Source organism: Octopus bimaculoides, chromosome 13 (genome assembly GCF_046866305.1).
Source record: "Octopus bimaculoides isolate indiv1 chromosome 13, ASM4686630v1, whole genome shotgun sequence".
NCBI lineage: Eukaryota > Metazoa > Mollusca > Cephalopoda > Octopoda > Octopodidae > Octopus > Octopus bimaculoides.
This window is the reverse complement of record NC_142940.1, coordinates 562,146-589,710: the sequence shown is the minus strand read 5'-3', so window position 1 is coordinate 589,710 and position 27,565 is coordinate 562,146. Positions and strand designations below refer to the sequence as shown.

The window sequence follows — 27,565 nt, the reverse complement described above, 5'->3', positions numbered from 1 at the left end:
GTTGATTGGATTCACTGCTCCAGCATGAAGGTTCATAGTTTGTTCTGTCTGTTGCTGTTCATAGGATGCATACTTGCAGAAATTGTTCAGGTATGTTCTACAAAAAAACTTTTACTTCTTTCTCTTTCTTTTTGGAGAACTTTTTTTATTTTATTTCTTCCAAAACTTTTAATTAATTTCTTTCTCTCTCTCTCTCTTTCTCTCTCTCTCTCTTTCTCTCTCTCTCTCTCTTTCACTCTCTCCAATTCCTTTCTTTAAGTTTTCTTGAAAGTCCAAGTAGGGGTCATACATCTGATGGCTCTGTCCTTAATAGGAAGACTACCCACCTTTGATAATCTCTAACGGACAAATCAAAATTTCAATTTTCAAATATAAAGAAAGAAAAATAACTTTTTATAAGGTTTTTTTTTGTGTTTTTAGTCAACTTTGTGTTTTAAAGTTGATACAAAAGCAAAAAAAAAAAATTAATTTCAAGTTTTGTGGCTTTGCCAACTTTTCACTATTTCTCCTCCCAATGAAATCGTGTGATGCAGGAGAGGTACAACTCTGGGACAAACACCATCTCTTTATATTCTGAGTTCAAACCTCACCAAGGTTTACTTAACCTTTGTTTCTTCAGGAATGACAGACTGCATCCCAAACGCCTATTGAAGGTCTATTGAATAGACTGCATCATACTTCTATCATTTTGTAGCCTTGTAGTGATCTTATTAACCAATACAATTCACATAGATTGAATATTTAATACGGATAGAAGAACATGGGAGCCATTTATTGAATATGTTAAAATAACTGTCACAGTTGAAATTCCTCCTTCTGTCTCTTACCATAATTTTACTGATTTATTCTTGAAGGAAATATCTTTGGGATAAACTCTGAGTGATGCCAATCAAAATAATTTTTGGTGCGCCTTTATTTTCTTATATCTAAGAAATTCACCCCAAAATAATTCCTTAATGAAAATACTGCACATTCTGTCAAAGGGAAGATATTTTTGTTTGTTCAATATCTGTACAAAGCACTCTTTACTAAAGATATCATATTTCTTCCAACGTTTGCTGTGTGTCCAAGGCAGACTTAGCCAAGAAAATAACTCAACTCAATGGTCTATGTGTGTTGTATACGTAAAAGTGACAGTGGCAAAAGAATAACATCCTCTTCATCTGACAATATTGGTGGAATTGAATTAGCAGAATGAGGATCAGACTGAAGCCTTAGCAGGATTTAGCAACAGCCTTTTATGTTCTGATTTGAAATATCAATATATATATATATATATATATATATATATATATATATATATATATATATATATTGATATTATATTATATATATAGTGATATTATACTATATATATATATACTGATAAGTGCCAGTGCATGAAACTTTCAGCTGGTGAAGTCACTCTGTAACTTCTGCTAATTTCTTAATAAAAATACATAGGCACAGGCATGACTGTGCAGTAAGAAGTTTGCTTCCCAACCTCATGGTTTTAGGTTCAGTCCCACTGCATAACACCTTGGGCTAACGTTTTCTACTATAGTATCAGGCAGGCCAAAGCCTTGGGAGTGGATTGGGTGGAGGGAAAGTGAAAGAAGCTCATTATCTATCTATCTGTCTGTCTATCTATTAATCTCCCCCCCCTCTCTATCTGTGTAAGTGTCTTCGTGCATATGTTTATCTCCCACCACTGCTTGACAACTGGCGCTGGTGTATTGAAGTCCCTCTAACTTAGTGGTTCAGCAATAAAGAGGCTGTTAGTATAAGTACCAGCCCTTAAAAATAAATCCTGGGGTCGATTCTTTGCCTAAAATTCTTCAAGTTGATGCTCCAGCATGGCCGCAGTCTGATGACTGAAACAAGTCAAGGATCAAAGGTGTGTGTGTGTGTGTGTGTGTGTGTGTGTGTGTGTGTGTGTGTGTGTGTGTGTACAGTATTCTATGATTCAGATATAATAATGCCTGGCTCACCTTGAGATTTGTTCAATATTAAAGATTAAAGGGAAATACAATGTACAGAAGACTATGCAAGGATATGTTAGTAGATATCTCTGAGATGATAGTAACATCGCTCATCAAAGCAGTTTATCATGGACTAATAACCAGATTACTACCTCTCACTTTGAAGGGTATGCGTTTACAATCCAGGAACAGGAAATAACCAAATATCTGATGCACAAAAAGCCGTAAAATGTGACAAACGATGCAGACTTTGTGGAGCTCACACTGAAAACATTATCCACCTCATAAGCAGTTGTCTGAAAATGTCATCACAGTATTATCTGCTGATGAGATATGATGTTGTAGCTAGGACACTCTATAAGGAAATCTGTCGGAAGAAATAAGAACCCACAATATGGTAGAAGCCATTGCCACTCATAATAAAAAGGAGTACTGGTGGAATGTCCCAGGGAAGATCTTGAGAAATTAGGCTTCTCAAAACTAGAAAGAAGAAAGCTAATTCAAAGACTACAGATCCAGTCCACTGGAACTGTAAAAATCTTATTATTTAAATATATATGAGCACATCTAGACATGTAACTATATGCATGAGAATACATACATAAAACAAAACATATAAAACTGCACATATACATACATACATACAAAAATACCTTGTTGTTGATGTTGAAGTTCCAATGAAGGAGCCTTGGATCTGGGTTATAAACCAGCTCTTTCTCTATTGGCAAGAAATCTTGAAACAAGACTGAATAATGACATAGATACATGCATATATGTATGTATACATGCATGTATATGTGTATGTATATGTATGTCTGTGTGCATGTATATATGTATCTATGTATATATATATCATCATCATCATCATCATCGTTTAACGTCCGCTTTCCATGCCAGCATGGGTTGGACGATTTGACTGAGGGCTGGTGAACCAGATGGCTACACCAGGCTCCAATCTGATTTGGCTGAGTTTCTACAGCCGGATGCCCTTCCTAACGCCAACCACTCTGAGAGTGTAGTCGGTGCTTTTACGTGCCACCGGCATGAAGGCCAGTCAGGCGGTACTGGCAACGGCCACACTCAAAATGGTGTATTTTACATGCCACCTGCATGGGAGCCAGTCCAGTGGCACTGGCAATGACCTCACTCGAATGTCTTTTCATGTGCCACTGGCACAAGTGCCAGTAAGGCGACGCTGGTAATGATCACGCTCAAATGGTGCTATTTACGTGCCACTGGCACAGAAGCCAGACAACTGCTCTGGCAACGATCACACTCGGATAGTACTCTTAGCGCTCCACTGGTACAGGTGCCATCACGATTTCTCTTTCACTTAGCCCAACAGGTCTTCGCAAGCCGAGTTTAGTGTCCAATGAAGGAGAAGTTGGCATGGGTGCCAGTCGTCGAATTTGGTTCGATTTCGATTTCACTTGCCTCAATAGGTCTTCGCAAACGGAGTTTAGTGTCCAATGAAGGAAAGGTACACATAAATGGGCTGGCTACACCCCTGGCACAGGCCACGGGTTATGGTCTCACTTGGCTTGCCGAGTCTTCTCATGCACAGCATATTTCCAAAGGTCGCGGTCACAAGTCATTGCCTCGGTGAGGCCTGTTCAAAGGTCATGCTTCACCACCTCATCCCAGCTCTTCCTGGGTCTACCTCTTCCACAGGTTCCCTCAACCGCTAGGGTGTGGCACATTTTCACACAGCTATCCTCATCCATTCTCGCCACATGACCATACCAGTGCAATCGTCTCTCTTGCACACCACAACTGATGCTTCTTAGGTCCAACTTTTCTCTCAAGATACTTACACTCTGTCGAGTATGCACACTGACATTACACATCCATCGGAGCATACTGGCTTCATTCCTTGCAAGCTTACACATGTCCTCAGCAGTCACGGCCCATGTTTCACTGCCATGTAGCATGGCTGTTCATACATATATATATATATATATATATATATATATATATATATATATACACACCCTCTTCCTCCTCCTTCACTCTCCCACCTCTACTTCACCCCCTCCAACTTGTCATCATCACTAGTTTATACCCACTTTCCTTACCTGTATGGCTTGGATGAATCCTCACTTAGTCATTTCCTTGCGAGAGCTATGCTACTGTTCCTAAACACCAGGGCTTGCCCATATTAATTGAATTGGGTTCCCTGACTGGATGCCTTTCCTATCACCAACCATTCTACATTATTGAATCATCCTCCTCCTCCTCATCATCGTTTAAAATCTGCTTTCCATGGTGGCATGGGTTGGACGGTTTGACAGGAGCTGGCCGGCAGCAGCAGCAGATCTGCCCAGATTCCATGTCTGTTTTGGCATAGTTTCAACGACTGGATGCCCTTCCTAATGCCAACCACTTTACAGAATGTACTGGGTGCTTTTAATGTGGCACTGGCCCAGGTGCTTTTCTGTGACACTGGCATGGGCACTTTTATGTGACACCAGCACTGGTGTTTTACGTGGTACCAGCTCCCACGAGCCTGCAAGACTTAGGATCTCTTAGCTGAGAGTGGTATGTAAAAGACATGCCTCTCTGCATGGACAGCCATGATTTTATTTAGCCTGGTGTGTCTTCTCAAGTACAGCAAACTGCCAAAAGTCTTGGTCCCTTGTCATCTCTATGAGACCAAAATTCTGAAGATCCTTTCTCACCACTCTGTCCCAAGTCTTCCTGGGTTTGGCCATTCCACAGTTTCCCTCTACAGTCAGAAATTGGCACTTTTTGATGCAGCTGTCTTCATCCATACTCACAACATGACCAAACCAGTGCAGTTTTCTCTCGTACACACATCTGATGCCTCTTACACCCAATTTTTTCTTTTAAATCCTTTACACTCTGCCATACACGCACACTGACATTACCCGTCCAGCAGAGCATGCTGGGCTTCATTTCTTTCAAGTCTTTGCAACTCCTCTGTAGCCATAGCCAATGTATCACTGTCATGTAGCATAGCTGTACATACACAGGCATCGTACAGTCTGCCTTTCACTCTGAGCAAAAGGCTCTCAGTTACCAACAAACGTAGAAGCTCTCTGCAATTTGCCTCTTCTTATTCTTGCAACTACACTTTCAGAACCCTCTCCCCCACTGCTAACTTGGTCTCCTAGGTAACAGAAGCTATCCACTACTTCTAAGGATCCCCCTGAACATTTGAGGAAGTCTGTTCTCTGCACATTCTTAGTGCTTATTGTAACCACACACAAAGGCTATTTTCTCTGTTTTCTTTCCCATGATAATGCTGCACCTCCTGTGTCCATAGCTTGCACTGAGTACACTGTATAGGGTTCCTACCAAGAGCAGAGCCATCTCCCAAAAGGGAATTTGTGATTTGTCTGTTTTTCCTACTCACTACAACTAAAATTTGACAAGAACAATGATGGGTTGATTTGGTTAAGAGTGAATACTGAAAGAAAGAAAACCAGCTGATTGACTGTTTTAAGAAAAAGGAAAAGAAAATGTTGGTAAAATGCTATAAAAATTCTTAAATTAAGAGTCCTATGCCATGGGACAGGGGTCTACAACATGTTTCTGTTCGGTTGAAATCCAGATATCCAGATATTATTTCAATGAACCAGGAATGATGACGGAACAAACAAACCAGCTTTTGTATGGATATATTCATGTAACTTAGAAAACCCAACTGAATTTCTCATTTAAGTTAATTGTTACAATTCTTTATTCTTTATGCTTTTGTCAATTATTCTAAAATATTGGTATCATATTTTCACAGTCCTTTCTGCTTCAGAAAAAAATTCTGACGTATACTTTGACTAAACAAGATCAAAACGTGTTGGCTGTCAGCTCATATTACTGAAGAAGGGCCTTACATTGTTGATATGCAATGGGAAGCATAACATACTGGCTTGTCGTTTTGTCAAAAGAAAACTTTTCAGACATTTTGCTAGAGAGACAACGGCACACCTCTTTCTTCTTGTTCATTTTACCATAAGTTATTAAAGTAACTTTTTCTTTCTTCTTTACTGAATACCTATTTACCTGGAGAAAAAGAATTCACCTTCCTACTGACCTTTCATTTTTTGAATATATTTTCTTTTGTTTGAAATATGACGTGATCTTAATTGCAAGACTGTCGCTAGCTGAACGACGCCATGTTTCTTGAAAGTTAGACAATATACTTTGAATAACCATTCCCTGTTTCTGGAGATGCTTTGAGACAACTCAGTGGTTTTCCTTAATCACATCCACAGAAGCAATTCAACTGGTTTCCTTGAAAGGACACTAAAGATATTTAACAGCCTGACAACTAGCATGGCAAAGAATATTTCACTGAAATTTGTCAGTAGACCAACAATTTCTATTGGGAACCACCAGGACCGTTTTAATTGTTCCCAAAAATCTTCAGAAATCACCAGGTCTTTTCCAAAACTAAGTTTCAGCAGAATAAATGCAAATAACTTTTCTTCCTGAACATATAGTTTAAATTTATTGATATTAATTGTGAAGTGGTAGCTTCAAACCTAAGTTCCAAATGTTTGGAAGACACCATAATCTTGCCAAAAGAAGCTATACTCATGCTTTGACTGTTGTTGTTACTGTAAATGTGGCTATGACCCTTTATTTCATGTGTCATTATGTCATGATCCCCTTATTTCCTGGAATAATAAATCTGGTGTGAAAGGGACCTTAGCACAGTCTTTTCAATGCCAAGTTATTACAATTTGTATTCTTAACTTGAGATGGAGACAATCTTTTGCCATCATGCATTAACGCCAAGTTCAGGAATTGCTAAACTTCCAGTACCAAACTTTGAGACAATCCTTCAGAGACATAAGTTATTTATTTCCCTTTCTTCGCTCTAAGAAATAGACTGAGAGTTTTTGACTTTTCTCAGTTGAGGAAATCTTAGTTTAGGAGAATTGGAAAACTCTTAGTTGAGTTTTGTGCTTGACATTCTGGAAGGAATAACTCAGATGACAGGAAAAAAATGTCTTTTACTGATGGAACATGACTTCTTGTTCTAAATATTCTCAGAATCCATCCTTGCATGCAATCGACTCACTGTAGCCATTAATTATTTTAAATCCCAATGTTCCCATAGTCCGATTCTAGGATTACAATCCTGATTCTGTGCAGAGTATTTGAGAGATGATAGTGAAGTTGTTTACCATTATTGCATGTTGTTGGCATCAGCTGACTTTTTGATGGCATTGAGGTCTTCACACCATCAGAATTCTTCATTGCATTTCGTGTTTTAGAATCTTCAGAACAACTAAAGAGATAACAAGGAATATAACTACGAAGACTAATGCAAAAAAATAATGGTTGAAGCCCTTGGTCAGTCAGTGTTGATCAAGAAGAACTATTATCAAAAATATGCCAGCCATGGCCATCCCATCTTTACCTACATACAGACAACCCAGAATCCCAATATACATGTCCTTTTCTAAGACAGTAGAGTGTGATTTGAGGAAGTTTTGGCTGCTATTTTTAACAAGTTGAACAACCATGTACAGGCTCTTTCATTAACTCAGCTATTAATTATGGTGACGTCATGTACTGGTGTTTTGTGTCTGTTCATGTCGTAGTCAGCTGCCGCATTCTTCTTTACAAGTTTTAAAAAATGGTTTTCTTGCTCCCCTGCTTCTACAACTTGTCTTTTGGTAAGAAAATATAAGCTGAACCATGTCACTGTCAATATGCTGGGCTGGCATCTGTCAATCAAAAAATAAGTCTTTGATGTTCTGAGGTTGAAAAGTCTGGAGGTCAAGAGTGTCTTGTATCTTTGTCAAATTTCATCAAAATATTCTCCCTGTTTTATTGTAAATTTGGGAGATAAATTCTTGGCCCGTCTTGAAATTATAAGTAGAGACAAGATGTTTAAAGTCTATCCATACATACAAGGTTGGTGAAATATATAAGTATATAACTATACACATATATAACTATATGTATACATATATATATATATATATATATATATATATATATATATATATATATGTATGTGTATATATATATATGTATGTGTATATATATATATATATGTGTGTGCATGTGTGTGTATATGTATGTATGTATATATGCATACATACATACATACATGTGTATATATATATATATATATATATATATATATATATATATATATATATATATATATATATATACATATATATATATATATATATACATATATATATATATATATACAGGATGCAATGGGTAAATTGACACCATTTTATATTTTTAATTTCGTGCATGCACATTGTTTGTTTTTGATGCTGTTGACTACACAGTATAGTAGGGACAGTTGGGCACCATCTGTGAGAAAAACAGCACCATGACACAATTCACTCTGCCAGAAATTTATATATAAATATATACATTTGCCCTGTTATAATTTCTGTTTATCAACAACAACAATAATGGTTTCGAATTTTTGCTCAGGGCTAGCAGTTTTTGAGGGGATGAGAAAAGGTGATTACATCGACACCAGTATTTTACTGGTACTTATTTTATCAACCCCCAAAAAGAGGAAAGGCAAATCTGATCTCAATGGAATTTGAGTGCAGAATGTAAAGGTGGACAAAACACTGCTAAATGTTTTGCCATCTCATTGCCTTAAATAATAATAATAATAATAATAACAACAATTATAATAATTTTTAATTTTTGGTACAAGGCCAGCTAGTTTGGAGGAGGGAGTAAGTTGATTACATCACCCCCTGTGTTCAACTGATATTTATTTTATCAACTCTGAAAGGATAAAAGCAAAGTTGATCACGGTGGAATTTGAGCAGATAAATGGATGAAATACCACCAAGCATTTTGCCTGGGGTGCTCATAATTCTGCCAGCTCACTGCCTTAAATAATAATAATAATATTAATAATAATAATAATAATAATAAACTACTGGGCACTGCACACATCCTACGCAAAACACTTTCAATACAGTAACCATAAGAGCACCACAGCAAACTACAGCACATACCCAAGGCGCACAGAGCTGCGCTCGGTAGTGAAGTGAAAGCACGTTATAAAAATAAAACTACTGAACAATAATAATAATGCCTGATGTGTGGTGGGGTGGAATAACAAGTGAATAAACCTGACCTCTGTACTTAATTAGTTTGTTTTATAACAATTTCTCAATGATGAAACATGCATTTGATCTTTGTTTTTAGGGAATAAAGTTATTGAATAAAAAACCAATTAGCAGTAATAATATTAGTGATGGAATATCCCAAGAATTTGAGAGCCAAGGCAGAAGTAAATCTGGTGTCAATGACAGTCTCAAAGAAATCTATTCTAAATCAATATCACAGAATTTTAGACATTCAGAATTAGTAAAAACTCCACCTTTGGACAACACTGAACTGAAATATGGACAATTCCTCGACAGAAATAAATTAGATATTGAAAATATAAAACATGAAGATGAAGATGAAGAAGAAGAAAATGATCATCAATTTCCAAAATCACAAAGATTTAACAATATTGGAGGTAAGTTGAAAACCATTAGTTTCTGTTGATGTCTGTGGAGACTAAGTTTGTCTTTGAATGAAGGAAACTTTCCTGAAGGTAGATTTCACTATTTTGTATGACAAGACTCCTATCCATTACTGTCTCTTTTCCATTCAAAGACACGACATCGCTTAAAACCTGTTTGACCTTCTCTATGGTCACTCTTTCATTTCAACTTTCCCAAATATTTCTCCTGCTGACCTTTACTCAAGAACAGAGAGAATCATTCTCATATATTGTAGCAGACAATTAGACCCAAATCTTTAAAACAAGAACTTCTACTGCTTCAATAAATAAAAGGTCCATGATTTTCCCTCTGTGTTTTACTTGAAAGGCAAAATATATGATTTCCATTATTGCAGCCGAGAAATCATTTCTCACAGCTTACAATCTATGAAAATTGGAAGCAAGGAATCTCTTTCAAAGTCGTTCTCATGGAATTAGAGGCCAGAGCAAACACTTTCCAGATTTAAGCCAAATGTCTTTGGATGAATTCTCTGCAATTTTGACCTGTCTTGGAATTTGAACTTATGAGTATTCTTGCCCTCTTAAGAGATCATCAACTGTCAAAGATGCTACCTGAGTTGACTTTGCTATTAACCTTGGGCAAGTTGGCTATCAAGGTCAAGAATGGTAACTTGTGGTAAAAGACCAACAATTGGGGGAAAATGTGTCAAAATCAGAGAAGAGTAAAATGGAAGAAGAAGAAAATAATGTTAACATGTTTATTTAGTATGGCTATAATTGATAGGTCTCCAGTATCCCTAATTTCTGCAGGCCTCTGGGAATTTTGTTCAGAGATTGTTGATTCTAGAATTGTTTATCTTGCTCTGACAACCACCCAAGACATATTGTTCCAATGTTCAATTAAATACAAAGAAAACATCAAGTGTTCGTCTATGATTTCGTTTTTGCTGTAATAGAATCCATTTTTATCCACTCAGGGTTTTTTTATCCTTTCTTCTCTTTTTCTGGAGGATATATTTTAGACAAATGACCTCCATTATGTTAATGAGTAACACTAATTACTCATTAGCATAATGACTAATTACCATAACTTCTTACCACATTTAACAAATGGCTACACTTTACTTTTTTTATGTGAAGGGACCTAACTCAATATACTTGTGTACACAATGCACACCCCCACTCCACGTGTACACACACACACACACACACATGAACATACATATATCCACACCACATGTGAGCCCGGACAAGCCCATGCATTATATTTGTCTAACCCATGCCAGCATAGAAAATGGATGTTAAATTATGATGATGATAAATGAACAAACATACACACACACAAACACACATACACATACACACACACATACACACAAACACACACAATAACATACTTATTTAATCCTTTCCGCTATGTATCTTCAGTCCATAGATATCATGAAACTTATTTCCCACAAAGAAACAAGTTGTGAATGTTTTCATGTCATCATTTCATTTCCGTTCTTCTTTCAAATTTTGTGAATTCATTTCCCAGATTATGAGGTGCACAAAACTGAAGTATTTGTTGATGGGGATCCACTAACGTCAGACCAGTTGACAATGACATTACTCTCGAACATCAGCAATATCAATGTCACTTTGCAGCGGAGTCCTTCATCCATTCTTATGGAGGATATGGACTTAATGCAGCTGTTTTTCAAGAGAGGAAAACTAAAGATTGAAAAGGAACAGTTACCTGTAAGTGAGTTTTAGTCCCTCTCCAACATTAAAAAAAATATATATTTTCCTTCCACATTTGTCATCTCTGAAGACCATGCAGTATTACTTAACCGTGTTGCTATCTAATATCTGATTTAAGTTTCCTGTGCAAAACTGATTGGCAAGATCAACTGTAATGGATCTATAAATACTGTATACTTTGATTAAAACATATATATATATATTAATTAAAAGCAGCTCTGATAATATAAACATTACCAAATGCACATACATGGTGTCCGTGTTTTGTTTATATGTTAATTTGCTGTGGGGTGGCATCCTAGGAAATCACCCTACACAATGTTGAGTGCTAACAGATGGCACCATATAGGGAGCTTTCCCAGGACACTATCCTGCAACAAATTGAGTCACAGCTTTGGAAATTTAGAGAATTACTTTAGTAAGAACTGGTCAAATATTCCAAAATAGCCATCAATTCCTTTAGAACCTGAATGGGGACTGGAGGAAGCATGGGACTGATTTTTATTGATCTGGGAAAGATAAAAAGCCAAGTTTTTCCAGAACCGGATTTGAACTCAGAACCTAAAGAATTGTTACTGAATACTGCTTGATACTTTGTCCACACTCAACCAATCAATGCATCTTGAAATAAAAATCAATAAATTTATAAATTCCTTAAAATTGATAAATTGTATCTTCATTTCATGTTGCATGATCCACAATTTTTGATTGTTTTTTTTTTTGAGTTTTAATGGATCTTATTTGACCATTTCCATTGCATAAGGTTGACCTTCACCAACATAGTCAGCATTTCTTCCAGAATGTAGATGAAAGTGTCATCGTTAGTGTTCGACCAAATGGAATTAATGACATTCATGTGGTAAGTGGAATAATTATGGTTTCTAATTAATGCACAGATTTTAAGGGGAGGATCTTAGCTGACCCAGTACTTTACTGGTACTTTATTTTATCGAATAGGATTGAAGTAATCTAAACACAAATATTTCACAATTTACCAAATATTCCAGTCAAAATCTTGGAAAGGAAAGTTTAAAGAATTTACTTTTCAAAAAATTTGTGAGATAAGATTTCAGACAAGATCTCACTGCTGTTTTTTAGGCTAAGCTGTGGCCCAGGAAATGATTAAAGGAATTCCAGCCATGACCATCCCACTTATTGTTTTCCAGATTTATGCTCACTTTTTTATGATGATGATGATGATGATATATATGTATACAACAGGCTTCTTTCGGTTTCTGTCTACCAAATCCATTCACAAGGCTTTGGGTGGCCTGAGGCAAGAGTGGACGACACTTGCCTAAGATGCCATGAAGTGGGACCAAATCTGGAACGAAGTGGTTGGGAAGCAAGCTTCCTTCCAGTCAAATTAAATAAACCTCATTAATATTTATTACTAAATTAATTATACATGTTTCCGTGTTTAACTTGCAGAACACCATTCAGCTATTAAATTCTCCATGTTCAGGTCTCAAATTCTTTTTATTCTATATTACTTGTTTAGCTGTTGCAGACCATATTTTTTTGTATTTTTACATATTTACCAATTAACTAATGTTGTATTTGTTTAGGAAGGAATGGTGAGTGATGAACTGTTCCTGCTGCCCCCTGGAGGCAGTGTTCGTCATAAAAGATCAGTTGAAGTTGCCAGTCACACACTCTGGAGACAAACTACACCAGTAATGGTACTGGATGAAATAATGGGTAGATATATATACTGATATGTTTCTTCATTTCTGCCACTGATATGACAAAGGAATTGTCTAAGGCCAGCTTTCAATAAAATCGTTGCTGCTTGTAATCCATTTGATAAATCTCTCCTTATTAAGATTATGTTAAATCTTGTAATATTCTTATTAATTACATAATGCATAATTTCATAATGACAACAATTCCATAATTAACAACAACAACAACAACAACAACAACAACAACAACAACAACAATAGCAATAATGACAATGCGAACAACAATAGACACTGAAATCAAAAAATTAGATCAGAACCAGCCAAAGAAATATTCATAAATAGATAAAACTGATAAAACGTAAGACAGAGATAGGAATGAGAAAATTAGGAAAGAGCACAGCAGAAGAGTCTTGCTATTGTTAACAAGAGAAGAGTCACTGCTAGAAATAGATATAAATAGATATAAATACACTAAACATTCCGGATATAAACTACAGCTTTAACATAATAAACTGGAAATAAACGGAAAAACTTTGACTGGAAAACTATTAACAGTGATCCAAAGACAGCAGCCTTAGAGTTGATATAGACAGAATATACCTGTATATGTAGTGAACTTGTAGAAAATTTGTAGACGATTTGTAGTGAATTTAAAGTAGAACTTGGAGGGAGTTTGTTAATTTGTGGTGTTTACTCCTGTGTTTTTAGTGCTGTCCATTGAGTGAAGTGTGGGGTAATGTTGATGTTGTTGTTGTTATGTCTCGGCCCTAAAACAGCGAGAACCATTATGTCAATATTAGAGATCAATAACTCATAATTCATAAGCAAGGAACCTAAATATTGGATATTTTGTGTATTTCTGTAAAATTTTTTTATTCTTAGGCATTCCTTTACCCTTACCAAAAGAAACAGAAGAAAGTGTGAACCGAGTGAAGCGCCATGCTATGAATGCTGTTCCTTACATCGATGTGGAAGTGTGTGTTCTTTTAGATTACGCTCTTTATTTAAAGGCTGGCAGGAACTTACGAGACCTGGCTGCGTATATGTTGCACTTTTGGCATGCTGTAAGTAAAGATGTTTCATTTCAGGGGATTCTTTGCGAAACAATTGAACAAACGTTGTCTTTTATTCTGTCATGCATTTCTCCATGTTCAATGGGGAAAATCTGCCCTTCCAGATGCCAACCACATTATGGTGTGGACTGGATGCTTTTTACATGGCACCAGCACTGGCAGGGTTACCAAGCAACTCACCAGACAAGGAGGGGCAGGGGCATTGGAGGAGGGGATCTCGTGTCAGAGGATGAAAGGTGAGAGTGTGACAAAGAGACAAAGAAGCAGAAACAAGTGACAGAGAAATAGGTATCTTACTACAAAAGAGGTACATGGTTACTCAGTGAGAGAGAGAGAGAGAGAGAGAGAGAGAGAGAGAGAGTGAGAGAGAGAGTGAGAGAAAGAGAGAGAGAGAGAGAGAGTGAGAGAGAGAGAGAGTGAGAGAGAGAGAGAGAGAGAGTGAGAGAGAGAGAGAGAGAGAGAGAGAGAGAGTGAGAGAGAGAGAGAGAGAGAGAAAATAAACTTTAATGATAAAGTTTCCATGTCAGAGTCTGTTTGTTCATATTCTGTGGAATGGCTGTGTTTTATTCCGACAGGTTAACCTTCGTTTTGCCACAATACAAGATATGAGGATTAACATAAAACTGAAGACAGTTGGTGTGTTTCAGGTAAGATTGACTTTTACTTTCTTAGTGCTACATTATATAAGTAACATAAATATAATAATAAATAATTAACATAAATTTAATTATCGTTGCTAAGTAAGCCTTTATTATTCCAACCATAACATGTATTTTAGGATGAAGAATCACAGCTATTTCTCAAGAATAATATGCTTCAGGGAAACAAAAGAATATTTGAAGCCAGACATGCCCTGTCAGACTTACAAAGATGGCTTAGTTATCATTACAGAGACTTCAAGAAATTCGATGTCATCTTTTTATTGACTGGGTAAGTCCTGACAGATTCTTCCTCAAACACCTCTAATATTGGTAACTGGTATTATTATGGAATCGAGAGTTCCCAATTTGATATTTGCCTTCCTTTGAGAAATAACGACATTTTTCTTTCTGTTTCAGAGATGATGGTTGTGTTTTCAGTGGTCAAGCGTGTGAAAAACGAGTAACTGGGGTGTCGTATGTTGGTGGAGCCTGTCGAAGGCACTGGCTAATGGGAGCCCTGAATGTTGCCATTGGAGAAACTGACCTTGTATTTAGGGGTGTCTTCACAGCTGCACATGAAGTTGGTCATTTGTAAGTGTTTTTAGGGGTTTTAGTGTATGAGGGGTGGGTGTGGTAGTGGCGTAGGGTGTGGAGTGAGTGCCATAGTTTCTCTTCTTTTATTTTATTTTTTGAGTTATTTTACTGTTTCTTCAAGGATTTGGAAAATTGCCAAAACTTTAGAAGTCAGCAGAATGGCAGAGATGTTTAGAGTGTTGGATGGAATAGTTAATGGGATTTATCTCTGTGCTTTGAGTTCAAATCCTGCTGAAGCCATCTTTACTTTTCATTCTTCCTGGGCCAATAAGTACCGGTTAAGGACAAGATCCAACTCTTCACTCCCTTCCTTTCCTCTTCTCTTTCTCTCCCTCTCAAAGTTAATTACGTTGTGCTAGGATCAATTCAAGGGAGACCACTCACAATACCTCTTCCACAGAGGAAGAACGATTGACCAAGGTGCTGGCAACTTCTCGTGATTGATTTGCTATTGGAACCAGGCAAGGACTGGTCAATGTGCCGTAGAACAAAGAATGGAAATGGAAAAGAAGGGAGAGGAGGAGGAGGAGGAGTTTCGGTATTACAAGAAAATGTTTAGGTGTGGGAATATTCGAAAGTCGTTTCCTCCACTCTGGAAGTAGAGGAAATCTATTGATGGGGGGTAGTTGTGGTAGCAGCAGCGGTGGTGGTGGTGGTGGCGGTCGTAGGGGTGGTGGTGATATGGGTGGTGCGGGTGGTGGTACTGATAATGACTGAGAAATGAAAGACAAGAAACTAAATATGAAGGTAATAAAACATATTTCTTGAAAATTAGATAAAATTTCTGAGTCAAATGAATGAAGGTCAGTAATAAAATATATAAGGAGGAGAGAACTGGTGTGTGAGTGTGAATATATATATATATATATATATATATATATATATATATATATATATATATATATATATAGACATATTTATATGTGTGTGTGTAAGGTCAGTGTAAACTATAAGAGAAAGAGAAAAACATAGAAAAGAATGTAAAAACGTTGGTCTTAAAACGTAGAGGAATATTTCAAGAGATCTGTAGAAGTTGTTGGAATGCAGAAGAGTTTACTGGAAAGTGTTGTTTAACCCCAGGTTAGTCCCCACAGGAGCAGATCTATGATCAAAAGTGTTCCAGCCAGGACCATTCTATCATTCAAACAAATACATTTTCTAATATCTTTTTCCTATTTTTATGTTATTTGAAATTTGGTTCCTCATTCTGACACGTTTAAAATCCGCATAGATTTTAAACCATCTATGGCTCCTGTTACTGCTATGTTGCTATTTAACCCCAGGTCAGTCCAAACTGAACAGACCCATGATGAAAGAAATTCCAGATATGACAATCTCATCTTTATTTAAACAGTCTATCTAGCACTACACTATTCTATGTGTCCTTCACTTAATGATGTGATTTTTAAGGAGATTTGGTTGTTATTTCTAGCATGTCAAAAAACCACTAAGAGGCTCCTTTGATGTTTCCTGTAACCTTTCCTAACATTTTAGTGAAGTTCTATGAAAATAGTTTGTTATTTGATGGAGTGGAGGAGGTATTTCTTACATTAAGAATATGGGGTGACATAAATAAATACATTTAAACCAAGAGTTTCGTTTGATGAAATAAATATTCCAGGTTTTATACAGAAGTTGTGTATTAATAAAGCTTGTTGTTACATTAAAGCAGTATGTTTAGAGTTTTGATATCAGCTGTAAACGATATGGTTGTTAATACTGCCAAATGTTGAGTTAAAGCAAAAACAGTCAGTTATCTACCCAGGGTGAAAACTACCCTGAAAGATACTCCAAACTGACATTTCAATCTATGCAATATGCAGAGATTAGAATTTAATTAATTGAACCAATCCTTGGATTTTTAGGCTTGGTGCCCCACATGATGGAGAATCTGGTGCTGAAATGTGCACAACCAATTCTGGCTACCTCATGAGTTACAACAGATCTGACCCAATTAAGGCACACAGATTTTCAACATGCTCAATAAAAAAGTTTAAAGAATTCTTAAGGTAAGTAGATCCTTCTCTACACTTGTAGAATTACATAAGTACCAATGTTTTTTTTGTTTTTTTTTAGGAGTAGAAGTCATTTTCTGTAGTTTACCATCATAAAGAGCTGATACTTCAAGTAGTAGTAAAGATGGTGTTAGTTTAGAGATATTTCAGGTTTGAGGTGGAAATTATTGCCAGTCAAGTTTAAAGTTCAGTGAAACCTTCAAAGAAAACAAGAGATACTGCAGCTTTGATGGATAATTAACCTTTAGAAGCTGTGATTCTTTGTATAGTTTTGGTATCACATTTCTATTCTGAATTCTTTACTTGTATATTATAACATTCCTCATTGATAAACAACAGGCACATGTTGTGAGGAATCATTATTAAGTCAGAGACGAGTGCAGACATGTAATTCACTTTGCAACCATGTAGATGTCGGTTCAATCTCACTGCACAGTATCTTGAGTAGATGCCCACTAGTGCTGCCTTGAGTTGACCAACGATTGTGAATGGAAAGTGTTCGGAATTTTGTCATTTATAAGAAGCTTTAACACTTCTCATTTTCCACATGCAAATACTCATGTGGAGAGAGTGTTTAAGCATAAGAATTGTGTGAAATCAAAGAACCAAAATCATCCAAATACAGAATTCCAAGAAATAGTGTTTGGTGGTTGTGATTTGTAACCACCACCCTGGAATGGTAATAGTGTAGGTGGCTACCCACCACCAGTCCAGCTTACGATCAATAAAGAAAATAGTTACCAAAGTGGACGTTGGCACAAATGTACTCTGCTCTTTGGTCCATACAAAAATGACCATCATCACAGAATCACAGACCCAGACATAATATCCAGACTGCAATGACAGGATGTCTCTCATCTCTTCCATTAAATAGCTAATCTCATTAATCTCATTATACTTGATTTTTGGAACAACTCCCAGGAATGTAGCAGAATGGCTGCAACTGGAATTGGCGACAAGAACAACAAGAACAAGAGATTGTGATCTAAAATAAATAAATAAACATAACAGACACCTCATTTATGTGTTGTTGTTTTTTTTTATGATATTATAGAACAACTGCTGCTCATTGTCTGTGGAATCGTGCTGTGGAGCCGATTCCTTACCCCAAAGTTTTACCTGGACAACAAATGAAGTTAAAGGATCAATGTTATAATTATGTAAAAGGTGAACCATGTGAGGTAAGAACAATAAAACGAAGCTAAATCTATCGTTTCCACTTGTAAATTGATAATTTAGTTATTTTCAAGAATGTTATTCCTCTCTTTATAAAACTTCCAATTTTCTTCAATGTTTGTTCCTTCCAACATGGAATAAATAATACCAATTCTAAATAAAATGATGACTGGCAGAATTGATCGAGAATTGACCAAAAGGGTGGTGAGGCATAGCAGTGAATCATTGGATCAAACCAAATAAACTGTAACCCCATTTGTCTTCAAATTTTTGATCTTGTTTGTCGGCCATGACCCCTGGCAGTAGTATCCCTGTTTTGACATTTTTTGGTAAAGGAGCAGAATTTGAGTTCGAACAGTTAAGAAAAATTACTTTCTCCAACACTTTACAGGGATTTTGTCTAATTCTGGGTATTTTTTCCAGTTCCCAAAGTACCTGGATGTATTTCCATCCTCACCTTTATGTTCTGTGTTCAAATCCCAATGAGGTCAGCTTTGCCTTTCATCCTTCTGGGGCTAAAAGAGTTGATGTAATCAGCTGAGGAAAAGGAGCAAAAAATACTTCCTAAGGGTGGTGCCCTAGCATGACCACGGTCTAGAAAATGAATTTTAAAAAAATTCTCTTTTTAATATAAAATATTAATTAATAAAAATTAATGATACTTGAGGTGGAGAGAAGAAGCAATTAGCTTATTGGCTGTTGATACTATAATTGATTTAAGCAATTATGGACAACTCTGTACACATTTCGGTCTTGTTAAACCTCCTCAGCAAAGCCTAGCTTTGTCCAGTCCATTAGTGACAAAAAAATTATTATTATCAAAGTCATGCAAGTTGCATAGCAACATCACTGGAGCTGGTGACACAGAAAAAGCACCCAGTACACACTGTAAAATGGTTGGTATTGGGAAGGGCATCTGGCTGTAGAAATTATGCCAGAGTATAGAGAAAAGAATAGAGTGCAGTTTTTGGGGCACATTGAACCCTATCAAACAAGCCAACCGATGCCAGCATGAAACCTGGACATTAGAAAATGTCAGGGAAGGGTACAGGGATAAGCATCAAAAAGTATCTTAATGACAGAGAAATGTTACTCACAGTTATCCTCTGCATAAATAAAAAACAGTCAAGTTAAGCTATCATATTTAATGAATACTAGACATGCATGCAAACTTTTATGCTGTTTTCTACTGTGTAGGTCAGTGAATTTCAGTGTCACCATTTGTGTTGTTATGATGAGAAACGGAAGTACATATTCACCAGAGAACAACCAGCAGTCCATGGAACTGACTGTGGAAGAAATGCTGTGAGTTTTGAAATTGTTTTCACTTCGTTGTTTTTAATACCAGCTCATTTGTATTACCAAACAACCGAGAATGTATTAGGGATAATTATATATATATATATATATATATATATATATATATATATATATATATATATATAATATAATATAAATAAAGTTAGATAAGGGCTGGTTTATGGCATTGCCCTGGGATTCATGTCCATAAATGACATTACTGTATTAGAATGAGTAGAATTGTATCTATTTGCATATTCATCTACTACAGATCTGCCATTTGTACGTTTGATTCCAGCATATTCAGTAGCAAAGCCTTGCCAGACCACCATCTGTTCAACTGGCTATGTGGTTAAGTTAGCTGCATACCCATGGGGTCATGGGTTCAGTCCCATTTCGCAGCATCTTGGGCAAGTGTCTTTAACGATAGCCCCATTTTCACCAATGTTTTGTGCATGAAATTAATAGACAAAAACTGTATGGAAGCCCATCATTCATATGCATGTGCATGTGTGTGTGTGTGTGTGTGTGTGAATGTTTGTGCTTTGTGTCTTGTGCACTGTTATAATGACATTCCTTGGAAACAAAAGTCATGCTTTACTTTCAAAGATGAGTAAAATAAAATATACTTCATTCAAAAAGCAGATAATGGTGAGCAAGAGGGAGAGCATCCTGCTGTTAAGCACCATAACCAATGGAGGGCCATGACGATGATAGTGATATATTCATTATTTATAAAAGTTGATTATCACTAAATTTTATTTTGATTAAGACTTAACTTAAAATGTATTTAATATATTGTCTGTTTGTTTTTTTAAACAGATTTGTTACCATGGGAAATGTCTGATGAAAGACCAACTTTCTGGCAGGGTTTAAAGCAAAATTAATCTTTTTGAGGAAGAGGAGGAGGAGGAAACTCTTTTATTTCATTCTGAATGTTTTTGTCTGAAAGAGAAATAATAAAATGAGTTTCACATAAATCTATGGATAGTTAAATATCTTAATTGTTTAATTATGTTGTGCATCTGTAACCCATTAAGTTTGTTGCTTAATTATGTCATGCATCTGTCATCCGTTAATTATGTTGTGTCTGCAGACAATTATCTTCATTGCTTACACATGTTATGTGTTTGTAACCAATTAAATACATTAATTGACAGAATATACTGTCACTGTGACCCATGAAATAAATTCATTGACTTTGGATGTTGTGAGTCTCTAACTCAACTTAAATGACAGAAGGTATAACAGGTATGGAATTGTCTTGCTTGGCCACACAGTAATGTTGACTGCCCCCCACCTAATATATTTCCTAAACTGCCATTTAACTTTACTTTCATTATTAATGAGGTTGAAAACATCAATAATCCAAGCTATGATTTAATAACAACCAAAGAAATATTTCCCCTTAATCTAATCTAATCTAATCCCTTAATCTAATCCATATTTGGTTGTCATTAAATTCATGTCTTCTACAGAATTGTAAATTTCTTAATTTGTGATTCAACATCAAATTTTTTTCATGCTTCTATGAGATGGATGGCTTCCCAAGTCGCACACGCACACATGCACACACACACACATGCAAACATGCGTGTATGTATAGACATATTTTGTTATTTTGTTTAGGCATAGCAATGCTAATAATATGATGTTAGAATTCAATATACATTTGCTTCTGAAAAAAGTATCAGTCGAGTACAGAGCAGTAATAAGTAATTTAAATAAATGACAAGGGAACAAGAAATTTCTTATTCCCTTCTCATTTATTATATATTGAAGCTGAAAGAGAAAAATACAAGGTGGTCACAGGTGATATGTCAGGCAGGGAACAATGTTAATTAACTCTAATTATCTATATCATAATCAATTAGTTATGATTAGTTATATTATAAACAACGCTAATATATTATTGTTGTTTAACCCCAAGTTGGTCCTGATTGAGTAAACCTATGATCAAAGGCATTCTAAACATGATGACCATCCCCTCTTATATTTCGGAAGTGTAACATAGATTACTTTATCAAGTCACCTGTAGTAAGGAGTGACTTGAGAGAGACTTGCCAGTTATTTCTAGCATGGTAAACAACCACACAGAAGCCTCCTAATTGGCTCTCGTTATCGTCAAGGGAGGTAAGTTATATAAGATAGTTTAAAGAAATGCAATTAAACAGGCGCAAAGATTAAATGAGCCTGACATCCTCCTCTGCAGGATACAATTACATCTTGGAAGCCAGGTTTTAGTAAATATGTTCACTTTAGGTGGCAAAAAAAATTAACACACACACACACACACACATACATACACACACACACATACATACACGCAGTCACATTCACACACATACACACGGATACATACATACATACTTACAGATACATAGACATACATACATACACTGACAAATACACATACACATTCACATACAGACAGAAGTATCTAAATTAATGCTGTCTGCAATATATAAAAATCTATCTATCTAAATAGATTGATAGATAGATACATACATATAACATACACATGTATATATAAATATATATATATATATATATATATATATATATATATATAAAATTTATTAATAAGGGTAGAAATTGATATTAATCAATTAAAACCAGTGGTCTAGCATATTAAAAAAATCCGAAGATTAAAATTATATTACATACAAAAATAAGAGGAATGACCAGCAAAAGTGGACTCCTATATGCTAGAAATAGATGCCAAATCATCTAACCACGAAGAAATATGTTCTCAGTAAAAAATTAGCGACACAACAGACTGTAAAAGGGCAAGACAAATGAAAAAATACTAAAAAAAATTTTAAAAAACGATTAACTTATGTACCATGGTTTCACCTGTTAAAATTTACGTAAGTAAATATCTGCAGGATCATCAGTGTAGTCTGTCGATTTAAAAATATAATTTCCAGAACTAGACATAAGACGTCCACCCGAAATGGAGCACGTGTAGAGTTCTACAAATTACATTCAGTGTATCCCTTCAAATGTCTTCAATCTGGCACGCTAAGGACAGAAATAACTCTGCAGTTAATAAATTTTTGCAGCTAATTTACCGGTTTGAGAATATCATTATTTAAAATTTATTAATAAGGGTAGAAATTGATATTAATCAATTAAAACCAGTGGAGGTCATGGTGATGGCAGTGATGATGATGATGATTATGATGATGATGAAGTACGATACACCACATCAAATTACTCCACCATTTTACCAGGTGCCAACATGCAGACACTTTATGTTCTTCCCAAAGTTCATTCACCTGAACCTATATTTAGAGCCAAAGACTTCAGCAATATTTACAGAAATAGCAGTCAAATGCTCACTCAGTTACAGTTTTCACTTTCAGCAAAGGGAACCAACATTCCTGATTAATACAAGAGATCTGGGTCAAAGAGAGAGCTTTCGTATGGACTCTTGGCTTACTAGAAATAGCAACCAAATCTCCCTCAAACCGAACCTTAACATCTGAAATATGGACATTGGCTAATGTGATTGCAAGTGCACTATGCCTTAAGTATGATGGAATGGTCATGTCTGGAATGCCTTTCATTATAGATTTACTCAACCAGGGCTGACCTGAAGTTAAAGAACAACCAAAGATCTGACCTTTTGTCAAAATATAGTTTCATGAGGAGAAGAATTTTTACTAAATAATTAACAAAATCAATATTACATCACAAAACTAATTGGTTTCATTAATTATGAATCATAATATAATCATTATGTGTTATTACATTGCAATATATTATTATTATCATCATTATTATTATTATTACTATTATCATTATTACTATTATCATTATTATTATCTTGTGTTTTATCCCAGTTTCATGTTATTTCCAGTGTGTAAACAAAGGTTTCTTAATTATGTCCACACAGTTAATATAGTTTTGCAATATCCTTAATGAATTTTACCAAATGAAGAAATGAGAGATGTAATTACTTTAGAAACTTCTATAAATCACCAATAAAGAACTTCTTGGTTCCAGTCTTTTTATTTCCACTAAAAGACAACAACAAAAATGCCATTTTTTAATCAAAATCTTTCTTTTCTCCTCAATTTTACTTTTTCCCTGAAATCTTTGTAATAAAAATTTTAATTGATAATATTTCCTGCTTCTTCTTTTCCTTCTTCTATCATCTGTGGAAAGAACCAAAAGACAAACTTCCTCTGCCAAAACATAGATTTCTTGAGAGTTATTGTCATATTTGGTCTTTGTTTCTGTTGGAAATCTTGGTCTCGTTTCCTAATTAAAATAAACGAGACATGAATTAGGGTGACCCTTGCAGAGCACCTCCCTTGCCATCCTTTGGGGCAATGCCATTTCCATTTCGTCCACTGGGGTCATGAGACAGACTGACAAACCTTTTTAAATAAACATCTAAATTCATGAACAGGTGTCAACAGGCCACACTTTATTATTTATTTATTGTCATTATTTTATGTCCTACAAGAAGAAAGGATGGCCACGTGCCAGTCGACCAGTCTCTGCTTTCAGACAAAGATTTTTCTTTAATTAGATTTCCATTTTATAAATAATCAAATCATTCCTTTCATCCTTTTTGACATCTGCCATTTCCATAATATTTGGTGAACTACATTAAAAGATGACACCCCACCCCATTCCACACTGTCCAAGCTCTGTTATCACTGTTGGTCATGCTGTATATTGAAAGAGCCGACACATCAGCCATTTATATTTCTTCAATTCTTCAGCTACATGGCTGTATATATATATATATTTTTTTTTGTTGTTGTTGCCCTTTTAAAGCCTAGCCAAGCTGCTCATGGGCCCGGTTACCCGATTTGTATGACGTATATGTTCCCCCCGCAGCTGGACGGGATGCCAGTCCAGCATTACTCAAGAAACAGGAAGAAAGAGTGAGAGAAAGTTGGGGCAAAAGAGTACAACAGGGGAAAAGCTAAAACCAATTTTCAGAAACTTCAATTCTTTATTAATATTTCCTGTCATCAAAGAATTCTCTGCAATTTCCTGCTGGAATAATCAAGACTTGTGAAATGATGTGTTTCCTTAAGGTCACAACTCTTATGATAAGAAATGCAACTATTATCTTGCAAACCCTACCAATTCCGGGCCCTCAAATAAGGCCTTGAGGTCTTTATCTTCGTTATCTTTATGAAACAGAGTCCGTAATCTGATCTATTGACTAACGAAATAACTTCTCCATTTATCAACTTCAGCAACGATGTCAGCTGCAGGAATCTGCTTATTATTATCTTAAAATTAACCTAACATTTATCTTTTATCTTTAACTTATCTGCCAGTCTTGTCTTCTGCAGCTAATTTATTCTCTTCAACTTATAAACAAGACATTCTTTTCTACATTTCTCGTACACTGTTATGGCCTCCACTTTTAAAGATTTCCATCTGATATTACATTACATCTCCAACATTCCACAAACCTTACATCTTTCTCTCTCTCTCTCTCTCTCTCTCTATCTATCTCTCTCTCATGTTGCACATAGAACACTATGTCTGCTCATACACCTGACACTGTTTCCTTGCATTCCCAATTGTTCATTACTTCGATCAACCCAGTGGATTATTAATAAGTAAAATAATTATAACTTTTGGGTCATCCCATGAAAAATGCATTTTCTTTTAATTGCTGGAACTAAAAGTTGGAGTGGGGCGGGATAAACTACCTGCATCAACTTGCTGTAAAAGCAGGTAGTAATTATACCCTGTCCTTATTCTTGGTGCAAGTTTTGAAGAATGCAGTTCGATTTTAATAGTTATTTTTTCAAAGCTATAATGAAAGTGACAAAGGAGCATATTCAGCATATTTTGCTTTATGAGTTCAATAAAGGCAACAACGCAACAGAAAGTGCAAGTAATATTAATTCAGCATATGGAGATCGGACAATAAGTGCAAGCCAGTGTCTACGGTGGTTCCAGAAATTCCAAGCCAGAAACTACAGCCTAGAAAATGAGCCTCGTCCTGGAAGATCTGCAGAGCTCCACAAGGAGGTCCTGCAAACCCTGGTAGAACAAAATCCCATTGTAACTGTTGAGGAACTAGCAGAGAAGCTTGGATATGGCCATTCAGCCATTCATCGACACCTGCATGCCATCGGAAAAGCCAGCAAATTGGGTCAATGGGTTCCTCAAAAACTTTCTGAGTCTAATTGTGCACAGAGAGTGAATGTGTGCTCTTTTTTGCTGTCTCATTTCACGAATGAACCTTTTTTTGGACCGAACAGTGACTGGTGATGAGAAATGAGTTCTCTATAAAAATGTCAAGCACCAAAGACAGTGGCTAGAGAAAGGAGAAACACCGGCACCCCAGACTAAAGAAGGTCTTCACCCACATAAGGTGTTGTTATCTGTTTGGTGGATATGAAAGGTTTAGTCCACTTTGAAATTTTAAACTCAAACCAAACGATAACAAAGGAGATCTGTGAGCAGTTTGAGTGGCTTAAGTCAGCGCTAGAAGGAAAAACAACCATCTTTGGTTTCAAGACGAAAGGTGTTCTTCCATCAGGATACTGCTTGGCCACATGACGTTCCAAAGGCTGGAGCAGTTTGAATGGGAAACAATGCCCCACCCACCTTATTCACCAGACATTGCCCCACCTGATTATCATTTATTCCCCAGTCTTCAAAATCATTTGGATGGAAAAAATATGAATTCTGTAGATGAGGTCAGAACAGTATTGGAGGAGTATTTTCCATCACAGACAAGTGATGGGAGAGGGGCCTTGAAAGTCTACCAGAGAGATGGAAGAGCATTGCAGGAAATGAAGGAGAGTATATTTTAGATTAAAAAAGAACTTTGTTTATCTGAATTTTGAAAAATAAAAGAAGTATTAAAAAAAAAACATTATTTATCAGATGACCCAATATATTTTATTGTAACTAAAGCTTTATTCATTTCTTCCCAGTGGAAAATTTATGTTAGAAAAGCAAGGAATGAATAAATATAAGAAGGAAAAATCATCTGGGTTTGTGGAATGGTTGTATCAAGGTCTCTCTCTCCCCCTTTCTCTCTCTCTCCCCCTTTCTCTATATATATATATGTGTGCAGTGTTACGTATATATACATATATATGTATACGCACATACACATATACCTACATATATACACAAACAAGTACTTCAATGGTGGTGGCTGTGGTGGTGGTGGTGGTGGTGGATCTGTTATGATATAAAGTTTCTAAAAGTTTATTTTTAAAAATTCTTTATCGTGATTTTAACGTCAAGATGTCTGCTCTGAATTATTAATAAGATTAGAGTCATCCTGAGAAATTCTTCTCACTATTAACCTCATCTCTGCTGATTAAACATGTCAAAAATCTCTACATCTCTCTTATGTTTCAGTCAGTTTGTTCTTTGATCCTCATCAATTTCTCAGGATGTGGACATAATTCCAGGCTGGAGTTGAACTGAGAGTCCACTGAAGCATAGCAACCAGACAATTCTCCAGGCACATTGCTACACGTAAAGCAAAGACAGATGACTATCTGCAAAGATCACAATAATATAGCCATAAATACTGGTTCCTAATTTTGGCACAAGGTCAGCGATTTTGGCGAGGAAGGGGTAAATTGATTAGATCAACCCCAGTATATGACTGGCATTTTTTTAATCAACCCCAAAAGGATGAAAAGCCAAGTCAACCTCTGTGGAATTTGAACTCAGAATGTAATGATAGACAAAACGCTGCTAAGCATTTTGCTTGGCATGCTAATGATTCTGCCAACTTGATGCAAAGGTACAAGTATGGCTGCATGGTAGAGGTATGGCTGCATGGTAGAGGTACGGCTGCATGGTAGAAAAACTTGCTTCCTACACGTGGGTTTTGGGTTCAGTCCTACTGTGTAATACTTTGGGCAAGTGTCTTCCACTATAAT

The 27,565-nt window shown here is 36.0% G+C and overlaps 1 protein-coding gene across 1 annotated transcript in view; it reads left to right on the top strand.

Moving 5' to 3' along the window:
- LOC106871434 (A disintegrin and metalloproteinase with thrombospondin motifs like) overlaps positions 1 to 20,648 on the top strand; it is a 21,152-nt gene extending 504 nt beyond the window's left edge. The window contains exons 1-13 of the mRNA XM_014917886.3: positions 1 to 90; positions 9,135 to 9,453; positions 10,979 to 11,181; positions 11,948 to 12,043; positions 12,753 to 12,885; positions 13,752 to 13,933; positions 14,518 to 14,589; positions 14,721 to 14,872; positions 15,001 to 15,174; positions 17,043 to 17,186; positions 18,247 to 18,373; positions 19,566 to 19,673; positions 20,490 to 20,648. The exon at positions 1 to 90 is cut by the window's left edge and continues 504 nt beyond it. Coding sequence (XP_014773372.1) covers positions 25 to 90; positions 9,135 to 9,453; positions 10,979 to 11,181; positions 11,948 to 12,043; positions 12,753 to 12,885; positions 13,752 to 13,933; positions 14,518 to 14,589; positions 14,721 to 14,872; positions 15,001 to 15,174; positions 17,043 to 17,186; positions 18,247 to 18,373; positions 19,566 to 19,673; positions 20,490 to 20,543 — 1,830 coding nt within the window. The 5' untranslated portion in view covers positions 1 to 24 and the 3' untranslated portion in view covers positions 20,544 to 20,648. The remainder of the gene's footprint in view (positions 91 to 9,134; positions 9,454 to 10,978; positions 11,182 to 11,947; positions 12,044 to 12,752; positions 12,886 to 13,751; positions 13,934 to 14,517; positions 14,590 to 14,720; positions 14,873 to 15,000; positions 15,175 to 17,042; positions 17,187 to 18,246; positions 18,374 to 19,565; positions 19,674 to 20,489) is intronic.
- Positions 20,649 to 27,565: the final 6,917 nt, after the last annotated feature.